The sequence below is a fragment of the Salvelinus namaycush genome, chromosome 10, assembly GCF_016432855.1.
Source record: "Salvelinus namaycush isolate Seneca chromosome 10, SaNama_1.0, whole genome shotgun sequence".
In the NCBI taxonomy this organism is placed as follows: Eukaryota; Metazoa; Chordata; class Actinopteri; order Salmoniformes; family Salmonidae; genus Salvelinus; species Salvelinus namaycush.
Window position 1 is genome coordinate 39,252,314 of NC_052316.1, and position 20,277 is coordinate 39,272,590.

The 20,277-nt window shown below is 42.2% G+C and overlaps 1 protein-coding gene across 4 annotated transcripts; it reads right to left on the reverse strand.

Annotated features, from left to right (window-relative positions):
* Positions 1-780: 780 nt before the first annotated feature.
* Positions 781-20,174, reverse strand: LOC120055013 (lysine-specific demethylase 4A-like). 4 transcript variants are annotated; one of them, XM_039002847.1, is made up of 22 exons: positions 20,063-20,174; positions 18,853-19,025; positions 18,470-18,645; positions 17,998-18,112; positions 17,687-17,880; positions 17,317-17,366; positions 16,814-16,917; positions 16,562-16,699; positions 16,092-16,330; positions 14,592-14,743; positions 13,098-13,366; positions 12,883-12,979; positions 12,362-12,543; positions 11,687-11,912; positions 8,745-8,821; positions 6,417-6,472; positions 6,113-6,221; positions 4,303-4,491; positions 3,814-3,984; positions 3,470-3,589; positions 3,137-3,229; positions 781-2,898 (listed from the first exon to the last, which is right to left on the reverse strand). In XM_039002847.1, exons 2-22 carry the CDS (start codon positions 18,991-18,993, stop codon positions 2,758-2,760), a joined length of 3,039 nt encoding a protein of 1,012 aa, XP_038858775.1. In that variant the 5' UTR covers positions 18,994-19,025; positions 20,063-20,174; the 3' UTR covers positions 781-2,757. The 4 variants fall into 4 exon arrangements, with proteins under 4 accessions (XP_038858775.1, XP_038858772.1, XP_038858774.1 ...); XM_039002844.1 differs by having other exon boundaries at positions 13,098-13,540; XM_039002846.1 differs by having other exon boundaries at positions 2,817-2,934; positions 13,098-13,540.
* Between the last annotated feature and the right edge of the window lie 103 nt (positions 20,175-20,277).

Consider the following 20,277-nt stretch of genomic DNA (forward strand, 5'->3'; position numbering starts at 1 on the left):
TAAATCCTGTTTTGGGCTGAGCTGTGGGGTTTGCTAGTACACAAACAATGGGAGTTACTGAAAATATAGTTTACCAAGCTACCAATTACTTCACACTGGAATAAGTTAAGCTACACTAAAGATACACTTTAAAATTATAGTTTAGTTACTTTGAAAAAGTAGCTCACTACGTCCAATTACTTTGTGAAAAATTATCCATATCTAAATCTGAAATGTCTTAGAATAAAAATAGCAAGAACACACTCAGGAGACAGATGTTAACTGAATGTGTAATTTAGCATATTAAACACAAAAACTGTTTCAAGTGAGAATTAGGCAGGTCTGATACAAAGAATTATTGCCTACTTAACCCATATTTTATTTTTGCAAAAAAAAGTTGTGCAGTTCCAGTAGTTAGCAACACAGCTACATGGCAAAAAAGCTAACTACTGAAAACACCAAGATTTGAATTTAGTTGAACTACCACCAAGCTACTGTAAAATGTTGTTAAATTATTAGTTGAACTACATGTAGTTCACTACTACCCAACACTGAACTTCAAGGACAGCACCGTTTAGCTGACAATTTACTTGCTATGGAGTTAGATACTACTACTGTCATTGAGGTATGCAGTAGTCTTGTAAAGACTCTAAAAGTTATTACAGTACACTGTTACTACAACCTTCAGTCATTGTCATATATGTCAAACATTGTTTAATCAGTCATAAGATCATGAACTGTATAGCAGTCATAAATATCATAAAAACATTTAAACATGAAACAAAGATCAACACCAATAAATGACAATATGCAAGCCAAAATGTTTTTACTGAAACAAAATTATCATCTTTACAAAATGCATGAATGATAGTACATTTTTCACAGAAAGGAAAAAAGGTCACATGAACAGGCCAGGGATCAGTCCCAAATGGCACCCCATTCCCTATATAGTGCACTACTTTTGACCAGGGCCCTGGTCAAAGGTAGTGCACAATATAGGGAATATGCTGCCATTTGGGGCACAAATAAGATCCCTTGCGTCAACGGCTTATATCTTTAAATAAACTACTTATTATAATTACATCTGTGTCTTCCTGACTGTGAATGTAATGTGTATCATAAAACAAAGCAATAAAATAGGCTTTTTGATAGAAAACTTGTATTTTTCCCCCATGTATTATAAGTCATCATAAGTATTTCCATACTGTTGAATGCTGATGATATAAACCCCTTGCTTAGTGGTACTTCTGTGAGCCTCTATAACTGCCTAACTCATACATTAGTTGTCTCTCACACTCAAGTAGGGTTGCAAAATTCAGAAAATTCTCAATTCCCAGAAATCCTATTTAAAAAGGACTTACGGATTTCCTGCTTAATTCATCCTGATTGCAGGGAAATTTCAACCAGGATTTCTGGAAAACCTGGGAAAGTTACCAGAATGTGGCATCCCTATACTCAAGATAACAGCAGTTTAGAGGAAAATAACAGACAATCTGAAGGCCACCTTATCCTTAATTAATAAGTGCATTATGGTTGATGATCATGGCCGAGTGGAGAAGCGTGGTGGGACACAATGCATAAGGTCTTATAAAATGTACAATATTATTTTAAAAATGTTTTTTTTTTTGACAAAAATAGTAAAATGGTAGCACACAACTATTAAACTGTCCTCTCAAAATGAGCTTGAATAAAAGTGCAACGCACAATTTTCATTTAAAGAGTAAAGAACCAACTTGGATAAAAAGGGAGCGCCCATAGCAATTCTGAATGGGTTATTTCCAATTCATCTATATAGCAAAAATAGAACATAGATCAGAATCAGTCCAGAACCTCTACACCATTGCAACTGACAAATTGTCTGCATTGCAGAGGTTACTTTCTTCAAGCACAGTATAATAAATACGCTGGTAAAAAACAACTCTAAAAATGGAAAAAGCTATATTCAATGCGTTCCTACAAAATACAATGTTTAGGAATGCAGTCAACAGTGTGACTCTGCTAAGAGGTGGTATTAGTTACTAAAATGGCATTGCACCTCCTTAAAATCAAACATAGGTGCAAGTAGCACCCCGAAAAACGACATAGGAAAATAAATAGATGTACATAAAGGAACAACTGGCAACATTCAGTAAAATTGCAAGTCAGAAAACACTGTAATCAGTGTTTATGAGGATGAGTGGCAGTAACTTGTCTGCTTCACTCCCTTTAGGAAGTCATTCCTGCCACAGTTCTATTGAGTGGATTGTTACTATTATTATTAGAAAGCTACATCTTGTTTGGAAGCAAAATTCATGGTCCAATATCGCTTCCATTCAAGAGACGAGTTACAGCTACTGGGCACTAGCAGGATGGCATAAAAGGTGACATGGATGGCAGTTCCTTCCCGGCTTCTATAACCTATACCGAGTGGAGAAGGTGGCCTGTTCTTCAATCCTTGATCACAGTCAAAGAAAACATAAAAGTAATAACAATTGGGTCCGGTTTCCTGGACACAGGTTAAGCGTAGCATAAAACGCAGATCCAATGAAAGGGCTTTTCAGTCCAAGACTAGGCTTAATCAGTGTCCGGGAAACTGGCGCATAATGCTGTAAATTATGAAGGGATGAACGGAAGAAAAAAGAAAACAGTCCAAACTAGGGGTTGGAAAGTTATTTTCAGAGGAAGTCCTTTAGTCAGAGCTACACTCACTCACTCAGTGGATAAATTAAGGTAAAGTGAGAAGTCCAGATCAGGAATATCAGTGCTGGTGGTTTGTTGGAAGAGTAGGCAGTTGGCAGGCTACTCCATGATGGCTCTGTAGATCACAGGTTCAACGTAGTCACCTCGGTACCGTGAGTTGATCACTCTCTGCCTCTTCGACTGCTGGATGGCCTCCTTGTCCTCAAAGATCCCATCGAAACGCATGTCTGACGCCTTGGACTGGAGATAGACCGGGGCAGGGCATACACAGGATTACTTTATTGTCCATTGCCACAGGAAGAAGACTCATTAACAAACATGCTGGAGAAAATGATTCAGTCAGTATTATTTAGTATACTCAGCAGTCCTTACTATAACATCAGAGTGAGAAAGTTAGGAGTTGATGATACACAGTTAAGGTTAGCAACTTTGGAGTCAGTATATTGGATAGCTCACAGGTAGCTCTCAGTATACTCACCAGTCTTGACTTGACTCTCTTAGGTAGCTCCTCATCCAGAGTATAGACATCATCTCTCTTGGCTGTTAGTTGTGACCCGTCTTCAAACTCCACCTACATCAAGAACCATCAATGCCAAAATAACTACATTTTATGTCTCTCATAAAACCAAACAATGGTTTCATCACAGACTTGTAATGTATTGCTATGAGTTAAAAAAAAAGATTTTTAACAATCTGGACAAATGGAGGAGATCAATTAGACTGCAAAGCACCATATGATGTAAAACTGTATAACCTCCATTTGGATAAGGTACATTGTTGCTGAGGGTAAGTGTGAATAGTGTTGCAGTACCTGGTACATTTGGATGATGTGAGCAGCCACAAACTTGGCCCCGTAGACCAGACCATCTGTCCAACGGACCTGCACCATCTCCCCCTGTGGAGGGGGGCCTATTTGGGCACAGTCCCGGCCCTGGCAATAGAAAACAACCATCAGATACAATCCTACAAACTCACTATTTGGCAAGCACCAAAAAGCAATCACACAATTTTAACCAATGTGTGGTACATATTGTATAAGCAATCTATAAACTAATAATAAACAGCTTATGACCTACTTATAAACCCTGTCATGAATTACTGACCACAATTTGGCACCCCACCCACTCTAACACACACAGACGTTAGTCTTCTTACCACAATGTCCTCGGGAAAGAGGTTATCACTGAAGGAGCCGTCATCAAAGTTGACCTCATAGAACGTCTCCTTGGAAAGCTGCACCACGTCACACTGGTAGTAGCGGCCATTTTTATGCTTACAGATCACCCTCCTTCCCACGGTAAGCTCATGCATGGCTGCTTTGTTACGCTGAGAGAAGAAATTAGTTATCCATCCAGATTAACATCAAATAAGAACTCTATCAACCTCTTTGGACTGGAAGTACATGGGCATACTCGTGGGAGTTTTTCACTTTAAAATCTAAAACACAGTCATGTTTATATAGTACACTGTTGTGAGTACAGCCCTGAATATGTAGAATGCTTAGAAACTATAACATAAAGTATCAGCAGAATAATGTAACCAAGTCCCATAACTGAGGCCTTTAGAGTCCCCACTGTCTGGTATATAGCTTCCCCTTTCTGAAACACAATCCAAAATATAAAGTAAAGTACAACCAATGTATACCTCTGTCTGAATAGGGCCCTTGTGCCGGCAGCAGGTGACGTAGACCACAAAGGGCCACTCGTCTGGCTGCATGAGGATCCCAGCGGCCTGGGCACAAGTAGGGTGGTAGGCCGTAGGACAGCGGCCATGGGAACACTGCACACAGCACCCGGATGTCTTCTTCATCCGCTTCTTACAGTAGTAACATTTCTGCACAGCACAGAAAACAATAAGACCATGCTCAGAGACAGGAAAAGGAAGTCCCACAGGGAAAACTAGGCCTATACATCCTGTCAAACTGTATACAGTAGAGCCTGGATTAATCACAAACTCACCGGACATCCTCTAAATACCCTAGTCTCTAGTCTAACCTTGTAGTAGACGGCAAGCATAACTACTGTCACATGCATAGAGGTGGATGTGCCAACCATGTCAGGTAAAACCAATAATACATTACTTTGGCATAATATGCTGAAGAGAGGATATCCAGCCACTCTCCTTTATTCAAAGGTTATTGGAAAAGGTTCTCCTCTATTCATGCACCGTGGTTGGAGAGCGAGGTAGTGACAGAGTCCTATCCCTTAGCACATAATAAATGTTGACATAAGGCTTGGGCAGTATCCAGATTGTCAAACCTTCATACCGACTTTGTGCCATCCCGGGATATTTGGTAATACCGTCACTGAACACAAGGGCCACTGTTTTTTTTAACCCACAGCCTTCGTAATCCAAAGGTTACAAAGTACATGTAAAATCCCATTGAGAATGCTTACTAAATGCTAATGAGCGGATTGCGAACATTTTATACAGTCTCTGACAAACTATTTGCAGGACAGACATCCCAGCTCATACAGTTATACAATTAACTCAAAAATGCTACTCACGGGCCTCCCGGGTGGCGCAGTGGTCTAGGGCACTGCATCGCAGCGCTAGCTACGCCACCAGAGACTCTGGGTTCGCGCCCAGGCTCTGTCGCAGCCGGCCGCGACCGGGAGGTCCGTGGGGCGACGCACAATTGGCCTAGAGTCGTCCGGGTTAGGGAGGGTTTGGCCGGTAGGGATATCCTTGTCTCATCGCGCACCAGCGACTCCTGTGGCGGGCCGGGCGCAGTGCGCGCTAACCAAGGGAGCCAGGTGCACGGTGTTTCCTCCGACACATTGGTGCGGCGGCTTCCGGGTTGGAGGCGCGCTGTGTTAAGAAGCAGTGCGGCTTGGTTGGGTTGTGTTTCGGAGGACGCATGGCTTTCGACCTTCGTCTCTCCCGAGCCCGTACGGGAGTTGTAGCGATGAGACAAGATAGTAATTACTAACAATTGGATACCACGAAAATTGGGGAGAAAAGGGGCTAAATAAAATAAATATAAAAAATAAATAAAATAAAAATGCTACTCACAGTTTGCTGCACAAAACACACATTAGCCAGCAAGGCTCTTGATCCAGGAGGGGATTCTCTGCTGTTACCAAGCAAAGCTTGATTTTGGAAGAAGCTAACCACTTAGCTAGATAGCTAACTAGCTACTAAATTAGCCAACCAAATGCCCAACCGCAGAGCATTTAGCACATTTTAGACAGTTACCTTAAATAGTTATAAAATATCTAGCTGGCAAACATTTAGTTGTGAATTCCATACTGAAACTAGATCACCGGGCGCGTGCTGCACAACAGTGAGTGACTCAAGGTTCTGGTCTCTCGTTGTTGTGTGTAAACAAACACCACGTGACAGGGGACTGCCAGTAAGCTTCATAATGAAAAAATGTGTGACAGGTATTTCCAAATACTCTGGTATACGGTATACTGCCCAAGCCTATTGACATTTACAGCGTTGAACTCACCAGTTTAAACCTCTGTAGAGGAATCCCACTCAGATCCACAGGGCTTCTCTCAGTGATGTTCACAAAGCGAGCCTCCAACACTGCTACTGCACACAGCACATGGACCCACCTACAACACAACATGTCAATACACAGACACCACACCATGAGTAGATTATAAACCTAGTAGATATATTTCAAAAGAACATCCAACTATGTGAACAAAAGAGTACATAAAGAGAAGAGCTCAGTAAATGTTCAGTGTGTGATTTAGACTAGCCCACTCCCTGATCTCTAAGGGGATCTGTCTGGCACAAAGACTTACTTGTTGTTGTTGGCTTTCTGCAAGGCACCCCCCCTCAGCAAACACAAACAGCAACTCTGCAAGAAGAGCAAACTGTCAACCACCATAATCCCAGTTAAGTAAACAAAGTACCAGTCAAAAGTTGACACACCAGACTTAACCAGCATGGCTACCTCATCATTCTGCAGCGATATGCCATCCCATCTGGTTTATGCTTAGTCATTTGTCATTTTCATTTGTTTTTTCAACGGGGCAATGACCCAACACACCTCCAGACTGTGTAACAGCTATTTGACCAAGAAGGAGAGTGATGGAGTGCTGCATCAGATGACCTGGCCTCCACAATCACCCAACCTCAACCCAATTGAGATGGTTTGGGATGGGTTGGACCGCAGAGTGAAGGAAAAGCAGCCAACAAGTGCTCAGCATATGTGGAAACTCCTTCAAGACTGTTGGAAAAACATTCCTCATGAAGTTGGTTGAGAGAATGCCAAGAGTGTGCAAAGCTACTTTGAAGAATCTAAAATATATTTTGATTTGTTTGACACTTTTTTGGTTACTACATGATTCCATGTGTTATTTCATAGTTTTGATGTCTTCACTATTATTCTACAATGTAGAAAATAGTAAAAATCTAGAAAAACCCAGGAATGAGTAGGTGTGTCCAAACATTTGACTGGTACTGTACATACGACCAATGCAAAGGTGCGTCACCTGAAGACCAGTACCAGTCAGTCACTTATCATTAGAAGAATACTGCAAATACTACTGCCAGATCTAATGCCAGTTTAGAATACTGCAAATACTACTGCCAGATCTAATGCCTGTTCAGAATACTGCAAATACTACTGCCAGATCTAATGCCTGTTTAGACTACTGGAAACACTACTGCCAGATCTAATGCCTGTTTAGAATACTGCAAACACTACTGCCAGATCTAATGCCTGTTTAGAATACTGCAAACACTACTGCCAGATCTAATGCCTGTTCAGAATACTGCAAATACTACTGCCAGATCTAATGCCTGTTCTGAATACTGCAAATACTACTGCCAGATCTAATGCCAGTTTAGACTACTGCAAACACTACTGCCAGATCTAATGCCAGTTTAGACTACTGCAAACACTACTGCCAGATCTAATGCCTGTTCAGAATACTGCAAACACTACTGCCAGATCTAATGCCTGTTTAGAATACTGCAAACACTACTGCCAGATCTAATGCCTGTTCAGAATACTGCAAACACTACTGCCAGATCTAATGCCTGTTTAGAATACTGCAAACACTACTGCCAGATCTAATGCCCCCCCCCAAAATAAAAATGATTTAACTAGACAAGTCAGTTAAGAACAAATTCTTATTTACAATGATGGCCTACCGGGAACAGTGGGTTAACTGCCTTGTTCAGGGGCAGAACGACAGATTTTTACCTTGTCAGCTCGGGGGATTCGATCCAGCAACCTTTCAGTTACTGGCCCAACGCTCTAACCACTAGGCTACCTGCCGTAGTCTAAACTCCCGAGTGGCGTAGCAGTCTAAGTCACACTTCTCATGGCAAGAGGCGTCACTACAGTCCCTGGTTTGAATCCAGGCTGTATCACAACCGGCCGTGATTGGGAGTCCCATAGGGCGGCGCACAATTGGCCCAGCATCGTCCGGGTTTGGCCGGGGTAGGCCGTCATTGTAAATAAGAATTTGTTCTTAACTGACTTGCCTAGTTAAAAAAAAAAAAAAAACGTTTTATTTAAATACTACTGCCATATCTAATGAGCGTTTAGACTACTGCAAATACTACTGCCAGATCTAATGAGCGTTTAGACTACTGCAAATACTACTGCCAGATCTAATGAGCGTTTAGACTACTGCAAATACTACTGCCAGATCTAATGAGCATTTAGACTACTGCAAATACTACTGCCAGATCTAATGAGCGTTTAGACTACTGCAAATACTACTGCCAGATCTAATGAGCGTTTAGACTACTGCAAATACTACTGCCAGATCTAATGAGCGTTTAGACTACTGCAAATACTACTGCCAGATCTAATGAGCGTTTAGACTACTGCAAATACTACTGCCAGATCTAATGACCGTTGAGACTACTGCAAATACTACTGCCAGATCTAATGACCGTTTAGACTACTGCAAATACTACTGCCAGATCTAATGACCGTTTAGACTACTGCAAATACTACTGCCAGATCTAATGACCGTTTAGACTACTGCAACGTTTGCAAACACTACTGCGTCAGTGCCAGCAACATATACTTAGGTCAGGTGAGGTCAGACATAATGAACAGCCACTTGGAGGTGTTGTATTATGAGGTGATGTGTTGTGGAGACACTGACCTCAGTCATGGAATTGGCCTTACAGCGAGCACACTTCCAGTCCTTAGTCACACTCTCTGGATCCACGCCATAACAGCCTGGAAACACACAACCAAACAAACACCATTACCTAAGTGGTTGAAACGTTGTCGCCAATGAACCAGAAGGGAGCATAGGTTCTAGTGTGCATACTCCTTTACTGACAGGCATTCACACATTCACATGACTGATAGCGCATCTCAACCCTGTTGTGGACAGAGATAATTAAATAACTTCTAGAGTTGAAACAGTCTGCACTTAACTCCTCTTAACTGTCTAAAGTAGAGTACTGCTCTTACCTGGAATGATGGGGTTAACTAGAACCGCCATAGGCCAATGATGTTTGATTTTGTAAATAAATCTGAAAAAAAAATATCAACGTCCTGCTCCTTCCAAGACTTTTCCTAAATATTTATGTTTTATATTGTCCAGTTGTCTGAACTTTTAAATCACAAACAAAAAAGTATTTAAAAGCTACTACTAACTTAAGGGGCCAAGGCAAATGTGCTGTAGGGCATTGGTTCCCATGCATCCCTCTCCTTACAGAATGAATGTGCTGTAGGGCATTGGTTCCCATGCATCCCTCTCCTTACAGAATGAATGTGCTGTAGGGCATTGGTTCCCATGCATCCCTCTCCTTACAGAATGAATGTGCTGTAGGGCATTGGTTCCCATGCATCCCTCTCCTTACAGAATGAATGTGCTGTAGGGCATTGGTTCCCATGCATCCCTCTCCTTACAGAATGAATGTGCTGTAGGGCATTGGTTCCCATGCATCCCTCTCCTTACAGAATGAATGTGCTGTAGGGCATTGGTTCCCATGCATCCCTCTCCTTACAGAATGAATGTGCTGTAGGGCATTGGTTCCCATGCATCCCTCTCCTTACAGAATGAATGTGCTGTAGGGCATTGGTTCCCATGCATCCCTCTCCTTACAGAATGAATGTGCTAAATGGATGAATGGGCAATAGACACTGATAACTGTGCATGTGAATTCCCAATTGAATTTGAATTAACTGAATGAGGAGGGTAAAAGGGGATGATTACATTTAGAACAGCAGTGTAATGAAGCATTGTGTAGTTGTGTGTAGTTTACAATGGTTAGCCGAACCAAACAAATGGATGCACTGGTAGCATTGCAAATACTGCAGAATTTAGTTTAGCTGGAGTCGAATCGGATATTGAGCTTGAAATCGACGTTGCTGATGAAGAGGTTTCACCCGATTCTGATGTTGACTTCAAGCTTACGCCTCCGATGCCTGAGCCTCGCCGCAGAAAAACCACAACAGAGCCAACAGACCGTGAGACACGAGTTTGGGTAGAAAAGAGTGAGAAGAGGGCAACAGGAACATTCTCACAGAGAGAGCAGGCCCTACACCTCACACAAAGAGAATAATTTCCAGTGCACTCTACAGTGTTCTTTGTTTATGTGACATGCAGATGTTGCAGAAATCAGAGATTGTACTGTCGCTCATGCTCCCAGAAAAGGAAGCTGTACGTGGGACATGTCTATGGATGATCTCAAAGCATTTATTGTACTCTTGTATGTCCGCAGGGAATACTGTGGAAAGAGTATGATGTGGAGTCATTTTGGTCCGATAGTTATGTGGTGGACTTTTTCAGAGAGACCATGCCACGCAACCACTTCAGAGAGATTATGAGACACCTGCATTTTGATGACATAAGACCAATACGTGTGCAGACGGAGAGATTCGCCGCCGTCTCACACACCTGGAAAAGTGTTACGAAGAATTGCATTGCTCGTTACTGTCAACTCTGAAATGATAACAACTAGGTTCCAGTTGAACAACATTTACATCCCCGTATCTGCACGGTACATAGTTACCATTACACTCAGGCCCGGTTCAACGAGGGAACATTCTGCGCAGGTGCACAAATAACAGAGTGAGAGCACTGTAATAACAGAAGTATAGGGATACCTAAAATATGAATTTAACAGTTACAAGCCAGAAGAGAACATAATTGTTGATGAGCAACTGTTCCCAACCAAAGCTAGGTGCCGTTTTACCCAATACATGGCCAACAAACCAGACAAATTTGGAATTAGGTTTTGGTTAGTCGACGATGTTGAAGACAGATAGAAAAGATGAAACCAGGTCAGCGGGTGAGCGACAGATTCGTTGAGCCTTACATGGCTAAAGGCAAAAATGTGACCATGGACAACTTCACATCAATTTCCCTGGCAGACAAGTTGATTGCAAAGAAATATTTCCACAAATATGTTTTTATGCAATTCATCCTATATTATAGTTCATGTACATTTCTAAAGCATTATAAATCCTTGGTGTTTTGTTTAGGCTTAGGGCTAATCATTTGACCTTATATTTATTTACTTTTATTTCACCAGGTAGGCTAGTTGAGAACAAGTTCTCATTTGCAACTGCGACCTGGCGCCTGCGCCTTGCTGACTATATTATCATATTTTACTTTTGTAACTGGACTGCATTACTTAGTATAACTAATCAGATCTACAAATTAAATTGATCAAATGTATTACACTGTAATGTTTTTATTGTAAGAGAAACGAAAATGGGCTATACCTTTATCAGTAGGACTTTGTAGAATTATACTAAACATATCCTGACTATCTAATGGGTTAAACCTTTATAAGTAGGACTTTGTAGAATTATACTAAACATATCCTGACTATCTAAACAAATAACTAATTTTATATGGATATATTTCCACAAATATTTATTCATGCGATTCATCTTTTACAATTGTTTACGCCCTATTTATCAGGTGTTGGTGCTTATGTTTGCACACCTTGCGGGTTGATTTGTATCTGATGTGTATGCTAAAAGGATGCCCGGCAACATTGTGTAGTGGGTACTTATAGGCTGAAAGGCCCAGCTGTTCTAGTGTTAAAAGGGGTGGCGTGCTGGGTAAGTAGTAGTACTGACTGGTGTGTACGCGGACGCTGCAGTGGGAGCAGCTGATGAGCAGGCTGGTGCCGTCTGGCTCCAAGTGAGGGGTGGTGGGGTCCGGGGGGCCAGGTTCCTTCTCCTCAGCGCCCTCCTCTGGCTCCGTGGTGGTGGTGAAACACATCTCAGGGATCAGAGGCTTGGTTCTCAGCCTGCCTCCAGGCAGCACCACTGGAGGGTCCGTACCATCATCAGCACACTCTGTCTGGAAATGAAACAATCATATTTAGCAACTCTTGGGAGGACAATAGAAGTTCACTTCAGAAAATAACTCTCATTCAAATTGTTCAAACAAATGCTTTTCTGTGTTTGCCTTCATCAGCACACCCAGTCTAGCCATGGATAGAGGGAGGGACAAAGTAATACAGCTACTTAGACTGGGCAGACAAACCTGAAATAACTATCACTGTACAGTATATCAGAAGTGAGAAGAGGAGCATTGGGGAACGTACTAAAATTGCAAAAACGTCTCCCCTGAGAAACAAGTGAAGGGGGAACTGAATCACATAACAGGAGCTACACTCTCAGAGAAACCCCTGCAGATTAATGACAGAGACTTTCAGAAGACTAACTTCCCAAATCCCCTGCTGAGTGTCTCCTCCTCTCCTCAGCCACTGATCTCTCACACACACACACAGTCCATGCCTCCCTCACCTGCTGGAATGCCTGGAAGAGTGAGCACACAGAGCAGTATGGGGCCTGGAGGCCCATGCAACGGTTGTACTCCTTCTCTTTCTTCAGGTTGGGGGGTCTATTCTGCCACAGGTGGGCCAGGGGCTTGGCCCACGACTCTCCCTCTAGCCCATCCTCGTCTACTGGTGGCTGCTCTGGCAGCTCTTAAAACGACAGCAAAATAAATAGATTTTAGCGTTAGCACATGCCATATCCCAAACAACTTACAGAACTGTCGATATTGACCGTTGCACATGAAGGAAATCAAATCCACCATGCTATTTGTTTTAATCCCCTGAGCCATTGGAACCAAACAGATAGTTATGAAAACACACACAGACAAACTACTATAATGCAATCAAGTATGCCAACATCATCGCTTCTATTCCATGGAGGAACATGCCTGACACTGCTTTTCTACAAGTCATCATATCCATTGCTTAGGAAAAGGAAGCCTAACTGGGGCTAACCTACGTGAGTGAGGAAGTGATATTTTTACTCACCCTCGTCACTCATGTTGTCTTTCATCAGACGCTGGTGACAAGGCAACATCCCCAGTTTTCTGGGCACAGCGCCATCATCCTCTCCATCTTCTGCCCTCTGGTGGAATAAAAGGGGTTAGGAACAGAATCATTAGCGCTGATTAATTGAACATGTACAGTACAGTATATCTGACCTCAGAACAAACACTCCTCTTCTCCATCTCTACTCCTCTCACCTTGCTGTCGTCCTGTTCCTCTCCTTCACTATCACTACTATCGTTCCTCCTCTCCGCCTTGCCCTCCCTAGTCTCTCCCTCGCTGTAGTCTCCCTTGGCATAGCTGTGGACGTGCAGCACGTCTGCAGGGCTCAGGGTCCTCTGAAAGAGCCGGTGGACAGGGCTGCAGCTGCTGGCTGGGTAGGAAGGGCTGGAGCTGCTGGCTGGAGGCTTCACATCCTCACTGGGGCCGGCCTTCTCTGAGCTCTGGGGGTAGGGTTCTGGGGCCGCTGGTTGGGTTGATTGACTGTTAGTCTGTGGCTGAGACTTAATTGGAGTGGATTTAAGAGAGATTTTGGCTTTCATCTGAAGTGCTAGCTTTCGGCTGGCGTTTGTGTTTCGGTTGGTCTTTGCGTTGAGTGGTGGCTTTGTTCGCTCATTTTTAACATCCTCTGCCTTTAGCTCTGAAATAAACAAACATGAAAAACTGGAGGCACTGTCTAAATCAGTGGTATTCAAAGCCGAGGAACAGCAGTGGGGTTAGCAAAAGTATCCAATAAAATAAAAATTAAAAAGGAAGAGTACAAATTATTGTATGGGACAATATATAAACATTTTTGAGAAAGATGAATTGAAAAATAACATTTACAGATTTGGGGTGGGGTCACGAGAAATTCCTGGGGGAAAAAGATAGGGTCCCCAAAAATTGAATACCACTGGTGTAAATGATCTCCCTCATAAATGTGGATGGAAATGTGGTTTTTCATGCGGATAAAGTCATACCTTATACAGTTTCCAGCTGTGATGGAAATAGGAAGTGACAGTACAATTTTATTAATGCCGAAAGATAATTTGTTCGTTCGACATGGTGGGATCTTTTTGCGTCGGTTAAATAAATAATGTAAGAAATGTTGGTGGAAACACCTTTATGCACAACCATCATATCGAAGTAAACTTGTAGTCACACAATGATATGGTGTGTGGTCCTCCCACTACGACTCAGGAAACCATGCAGTTTATTAGGCTACAGATTAAATAAGTTATGATGAACTTCACAGGGTGGTGAACGTGCTTATTCTGTTGACACGATTGATATGACTGCAGTTTGACAAATAATAGCCATAATAATCTCCTCATGTAGACTAGCATAACCCCACTATATATGTGAGCTGTTGGCTAGAGCACTGGTGCCAAGACCAGAGTAGACAACAGTTTGTGTGGCAAAACTATCAGTAGAGTTGAAAATACGATGGAAACACATCACACTTTTGATTTTTTTTTCTGTACATACCAAAGTAAATTTAGTGTGCACTACATCATCATGCACAGACATTTATCAGCAACAAGTCCATTCGGTGGAAACACCACTGGTGGGAAAATGGCACATATTTTCTATATGCAGATTTTGAATATTTGAATTAAAATCTGTCACCAATTGGATGGAAACCTAGCTACAGTCTAACAAGTCAATATGCAGTATTTTTTGGTGTCATAGTCAAAGATGAACTGAGGTACCTTTGTGTGCCAGACTGTGTCCCTTCTCCTCCTGACCCAGCTTGGCTTTCTTCTGGTCCACCTCTCCCTCCTCTTCATCAACCTGCTCAGTGTCTCCGTCCTCTGCTGCCTCCACATCTCCTCCTCGCTGGCGCTTTTTCCCAACCTTCGGGCTGCATTGGCACAGGATAGAGAGAGGAACTGCGAATATTATTATTATTTTTTAAATACAATAAGTCTCTTTTGAGAAACTTGCTCAAAGTGGAGACCAAAACCCAGTATGAATGAATGCTTTCATTTGATCATTAAAAGGGAAATCTGCATTTGAAAAAACAAAACGGTCACCCCGCCACTTGATTTGGTAAACAGCTGAGAGATGGGGTTAGAGAAATGTAACCACTCAAATTCAGACAGAGCTATGGATGCAAGAACTGACCATGCATAAGATCAAAATGATAGCTTAAACCATGTTGACCCTATACCCTATATTAGTAAGGTACGACAGTTGAACTAAGCTTGAGGCGTTTATAAGTTATATTCTTCAAGAATTACCGGGTATATATAATTAATTTAAAAGTTTTAAAAAATGGATGTTGCAATCACAAATTAAATATATAGATGATCGGCTATGAAAAGCCAACTGACATTTACTCCCGAGGTGCTGACTTGTTGCACCCTCGACAACTACTGTGATTATTATTATTTGACCATGCTGGTCATTTATGAACATTTGAACATCTTGGCCATGTTCTGCTATAATCTCCACCCGGCACAGCCAGAAGAGGACTGGCCACCCCTCATAGCCTGGTTCCTCTCTAGGTTTCTTCCTAGGTTTTGGCCTTTCTAGGGAGTTTTTCCTAACCACCGTGCTTCTACAACTGCATTGCTTGCTGTTTGGGGTTTTAGGCTGGGTTTCTGTACAGCACTTTGAGATATCAGCTGATGTAAGAAGGGCTATATAAATACATTTGATTTGAAATATACAGAGAGTACAAAACATAAGGAACACCTGCTCTTTCAATGACAGACTGGCCAGGTAAAAGTTATGATCCCGTATTGATTTTACTTGTTAAATCCACTTCTGTGTAGATGAAGGGGAGGAGACAAGTTAAAGAAGGATTTTTAAGCCTTGAGACATGGATTGTGTACGTGTGATTTAGGTGCCTTTGAACAGGGTATGGTAGGTGCCAGGCGCACCGGTTTAAGTGTGTCAAGAACTGCAAAGTTGGTGGTTTTTCCACACTCAACAGTTTCCTGTATGTATCAAGAATGGTCCACCACCCAAAGGACATCCAGCCAACTTGACAAAACTGTGGGAAGCATTGAAGTCAAAATGGGCAAGCATCCCTGTGGAACGCTTTTGACACCTTGTAGAGTCCATGCCCTGACGAATTGAGACTGTTCTGAGGGCAAAAAGGGGTGGAACACAATAATAGGAAGGTATTTTTAATGTTTTGTACACTCAGTGTATATGAAGTTACACCAGCTAGAGACAATACTACACTACAGTAAAGCATGGACCTCTTCTCCTCCTGAGTGGTGGTGCATGGGGTATTCTCCTGGTCAGGGGCCTCGCTGCGGCTTGGTCCCTCCTTCCCAGGCTCCCCTGTCTTCAGGAAGTCAGCAGCCTCTGGCGTGGGCTTGGAGTGGTCAATAGGAGTGTTGTCCTTCCCTGCCTTCCAGGCCTTGTAGCGGTCTGGTTGGAACTTCCTCACAAACACATCCATGGAGATCTTCACCATGTCCTTACGACACGAGCACTGGGGGAGGGAGGATAGGGATTGGTCATGAGTATATTTTATCATCAATCCACTTACCAATTTTATCCAAAGCAACTTAAGGTATGAGTGCATACATTTTAGTATGTGATCCGTGCGGGAATTGTACCCACGACCATACAAACTGAGTAACACAAGACCAATCACAGATCACACTAAATAAATGACTTGGTTTCATGCATACTATGTGTTAATTCATTTAGTTGTACATACCAGTGTGGCAATTTTGCCATAATCGATCCATCGCTGTGTGGCAAAGTTAGTGGATTCAGCACAGTTGAAGCCGTGGTTGAAACCAGCGTGGTAACCGAATGGGAAGGTCACTATGAACTGGCCTGCCTCCTGGGTTATCTAAGCACACAACAGACACATAGTCAGACCCATGGGTTTGTATTTTGTTGCTGCATCCCAACTTTGTCAAAGGTTGGGAAATTTGATAACATGTTGCCATTGAAGAGCGGTCACCTTCTCAAACGGTATGCCATATTTCTTCAGGATGGAGGGTGAGATAAGAGTCATCTTATGCCGCAGGAAAGCTTCACAGCTCTGAGCACTCCCAGGAAAGAACCCTGCATGAACAGGATTCAAAGACGTTAGGAATTCTGCTGATCACTGTCTGATAATAGGTTGACATGAAGAATATTGATAATCAATGAGCAGTTTCCCGTAGGATTTTTTTCAGCAGCATTGGACGAGTTAGCGGGGGTGGGGTCTTCCAGGGGCATAAATCTACATGTCTTTTTTTTTATGCGCAGGTGCTAAATGCAAATAGAGGAAACTCTGATGAGGAATGAAGATCAATTAGGAAATTCCTTTCCACAATAGGAGGCTGGTGGAAGGAGCTAATGAAGGACAGGATCATTGTAATGGCTGGAATGGAATAAATGGAAAGGTATCAAACACATGGAAACCACGTTTGACTCTATTCCATTTATTATATTCCAGCCTGCCTCCTCTGCTCCACTTACCTTTAGCAAGACGTTCCAATCTCTTCCCATGTTCAGGGGGAACAACATACCTGCAGAGAGACAAGAGTAATGATGTAAATGGTAGTCAAGATGCTGTGTTAGGTAAGTAAGTAAATCAAGTAAGGCTTGTCCTAGCCAGAGCGGCCCATAGGGTAGGAGCCAATCTCCTGTTTCTGTAGCATGAAGCAGCGTGATGTACAAGTACACCTCCTGGACAAAACGCTAGTGTTAGGTTCTACGTACAATAACGACCCAATGACACACACTCCATTTGTAATCTGTAAAATAGACATACCTTAATATCTATTGGTATAACTTCACTGAACCGTGTGTTTTATTTTTATCTGTGCAAAATACATCAACAGTTTACCAGGACTTGGGCTCTCCAAAGTGCAGGTAGTTGATGCTGTAGAGATCCATATCTTCAGTGTGCCAGGCAAAGGTGCTTTTCCACATGCCAAAATACAGGTAAGGAGTATTCACTCCCTTTATCTTGATCCCACTCTCCCTCTCCACAGTGTCCAGGATAGTGTTCAGATGACCAATGTTCCACTCTGTCACATCCTAGGAAAGATAGAGATGAAGCAGAGAAAATGTTGGTGAGGGTAAGCAGAGACATTGACATTTCAACAGTAGGTTGTTAGGCGAACCCGACAGTGTGTGATGATAGGAATATCTCACTGGGTCGTAGAGGGTTCCGTTGATATCTGCTCCATAGAGAGGCGGGTTAAAAGTCAGGTTCTTCCAGAACTTTCTCTCCAGCTCCTCAAAATCCACATAGCGGGGATTACAGAACCTACAATGACAACGGATGATTAGATGTGACAATCAAAACAAAGGACATCTTGCAGTGATTTTAGAACTATAGCCAGTTACAACCATGTAACCGTGTATACCTATGTTACAATCATTTCCATTTATTTGAAGAACAGTGCATATGGAAAGTTGACAGCACAAACAGTCACTCTATTACCAAATTTGCATCTGCACTGTTCTTCAATTAAATGTGTTTTGGTAAAAATGTCAGTGGAATTGTTAAAAGTAGTCCTTGTGCATAGAGCTGTATGGTTTGGCATACAATTTAAAGTGACAAATCTAAGTCTCAGCATTACTCCGTTACCGTGGAATTGCCCATAACAGTACGAGGGCTCACTTGTCTGTGTTGGCAGTCTTGCGGAACTCTCGGACAGTCATGGGTTTCTTCTGGATGTTGTACTGTGTGAAGAGACCTGACTGGCCAGTCACCACCTGCTGTATAGGAGCAGGGATCACCAAGTCATCTATGTCATCATAAGTACGTCTAGGCTTCCAGTCTTTGGGTGGAATAACCTGGAAAATACATATCAAACATAGGATTGAGTTAGTCTTTATACAGAGTGTTTTTTTCTTAGAACAGGATATAGACAGGCCTATAGATCTTTGGTTACACCTCGTCTGATGTTGGTTGGGCACCTTCTACTCTTCTCAAAACAGGATGTAGATCAGGGGAATAAATGCTTATGATCTTCTGAAAAGTAGATGCAAACACACACACACCTTAGCCATTCCAGCTCGGTGTGCTCCCTGTGACTCCATGTAGGCGATGTAACGGCTGAAGTCCTTAAACTCTTCCTTGGTAGGGTGAAAGGTCATGATCCTGGAGTCAGGAGTCTGCTGGGACTCCATGTCTGTCGCCATCCTCGAAGAAGAGTTGCTCTGATCTGCAAACACTGGACAAGAGAACACATTTGTTTTGATCAGATGTCTGTTTAATAATTTCTCTAAAACGTTGCATCACATAGAACATGTTGCAACTACTTATAATAGGCCTATGTGTGGTGCAGTTGACAACTAACACAAACAGATGTTTTAGAAAGGTTCTAAACTTGCCTAAATCGTTTTAGTACAGACGAACACCTGTCGCCCCCTATAGTTATTAAAGCACAAAGTTCATCCTACAAAGGTCACTAACTACTGTAAAGACAACACAGCAAAAAACAGAACACAATATATACATGTTTTTGTGGGACTGAGGGGCTAGGGAATGTCGTCGTAATTACTTCAGGCTATAGCTAGCTAATATCAACAGTTAGCTAGCAGCTGGATAAAATATCAACAACAAAAGTCAAATTCAATCGGCCAGTTAACCAACGTTGCTTCGCTCATTGATGTTCAGTAACCCAATCTAATTCTAAATATCGATATCCTCCGTGAGAGAGATAGCTAGCTAGCATCATTAGAAGCTATCTAACTTAGTTGTCGAACTTTTCGTAATAGATTACAACATAAAGTTAATAACATGCTAATGCTACTCTAGTCAGCTAGCGCTAGGTTTTTGACAAGTTCCTGCCCACCTGCTGATTGTGATTGGACGACACTCTCATTAAAGTTATTCCTAAATTTGTGATTGGTTGAATTCCAAGTCATTTAAGGACCGGGCCCAGTGTCAGTTAACTCCCGGAAAACATATAGCGTTAGCATTTTAGCTAGCAAGATGCCTGACAAACCTGACTGTATCATACCTCTATCTACTTTAGTTATTAATGTATAGCAATGGTAAAGTAATAACGTATGATCATGCCATGTTATGCAAATATGTTAAAGATAACGGAACAGAGACACATTTGAGAAGCAAGTATGCTAGCTTGCTAATGTCAGTGTAGCATAGCTCGCTAACGTTAATTGCCACCACAATTATTCCAGCAACATAAGTTACCGCAAGTTACTTAAAAGCACACACGTTTTGATGTTTAAAATATTAACTTACAAAAGCTGACCAAGTAATGACTGAATGCTCGCTCCAAAGCTTTAAAAGCAGAAGACGATTTGTTAACAAATCACCGTGGTCAAGGAAGATAGACCTCCATTACGCCAGTGTCGTACGCATGCTCAATGTGTTTGTTTACAAGGATGAAGGAGGGCGTGTCCCACGCGCTACCGAGACTAATCAAAATGCAGTATTTTGCCATGACTCCGCCTTAT

Bases quoted from the DNA above. Each gene is read 5' to 3' on its own strand.
- LOC120055013 (XM_039002844.1), bottom strand. From the start codon at position 18,993: ATGGCGACAGACATGGAGTCCCAGCAGACTCCTGACTCCAGGATCATG. The intron at 6,473-8,744 runs GTCAGTGTCTCC...CTCTTCTTGCAG, and splicing joins AGGCCAATTCCATGACTGAG to AGTTGCTGTTTGTGTTTGCT. The intron at 3,985-4,302 runs GTATACATTGGT...TTCTTCTCTCAG, and splicing joins AGGGCCCTATTCAGACAGAG to CGTAACAAAGCAGCCATGCA.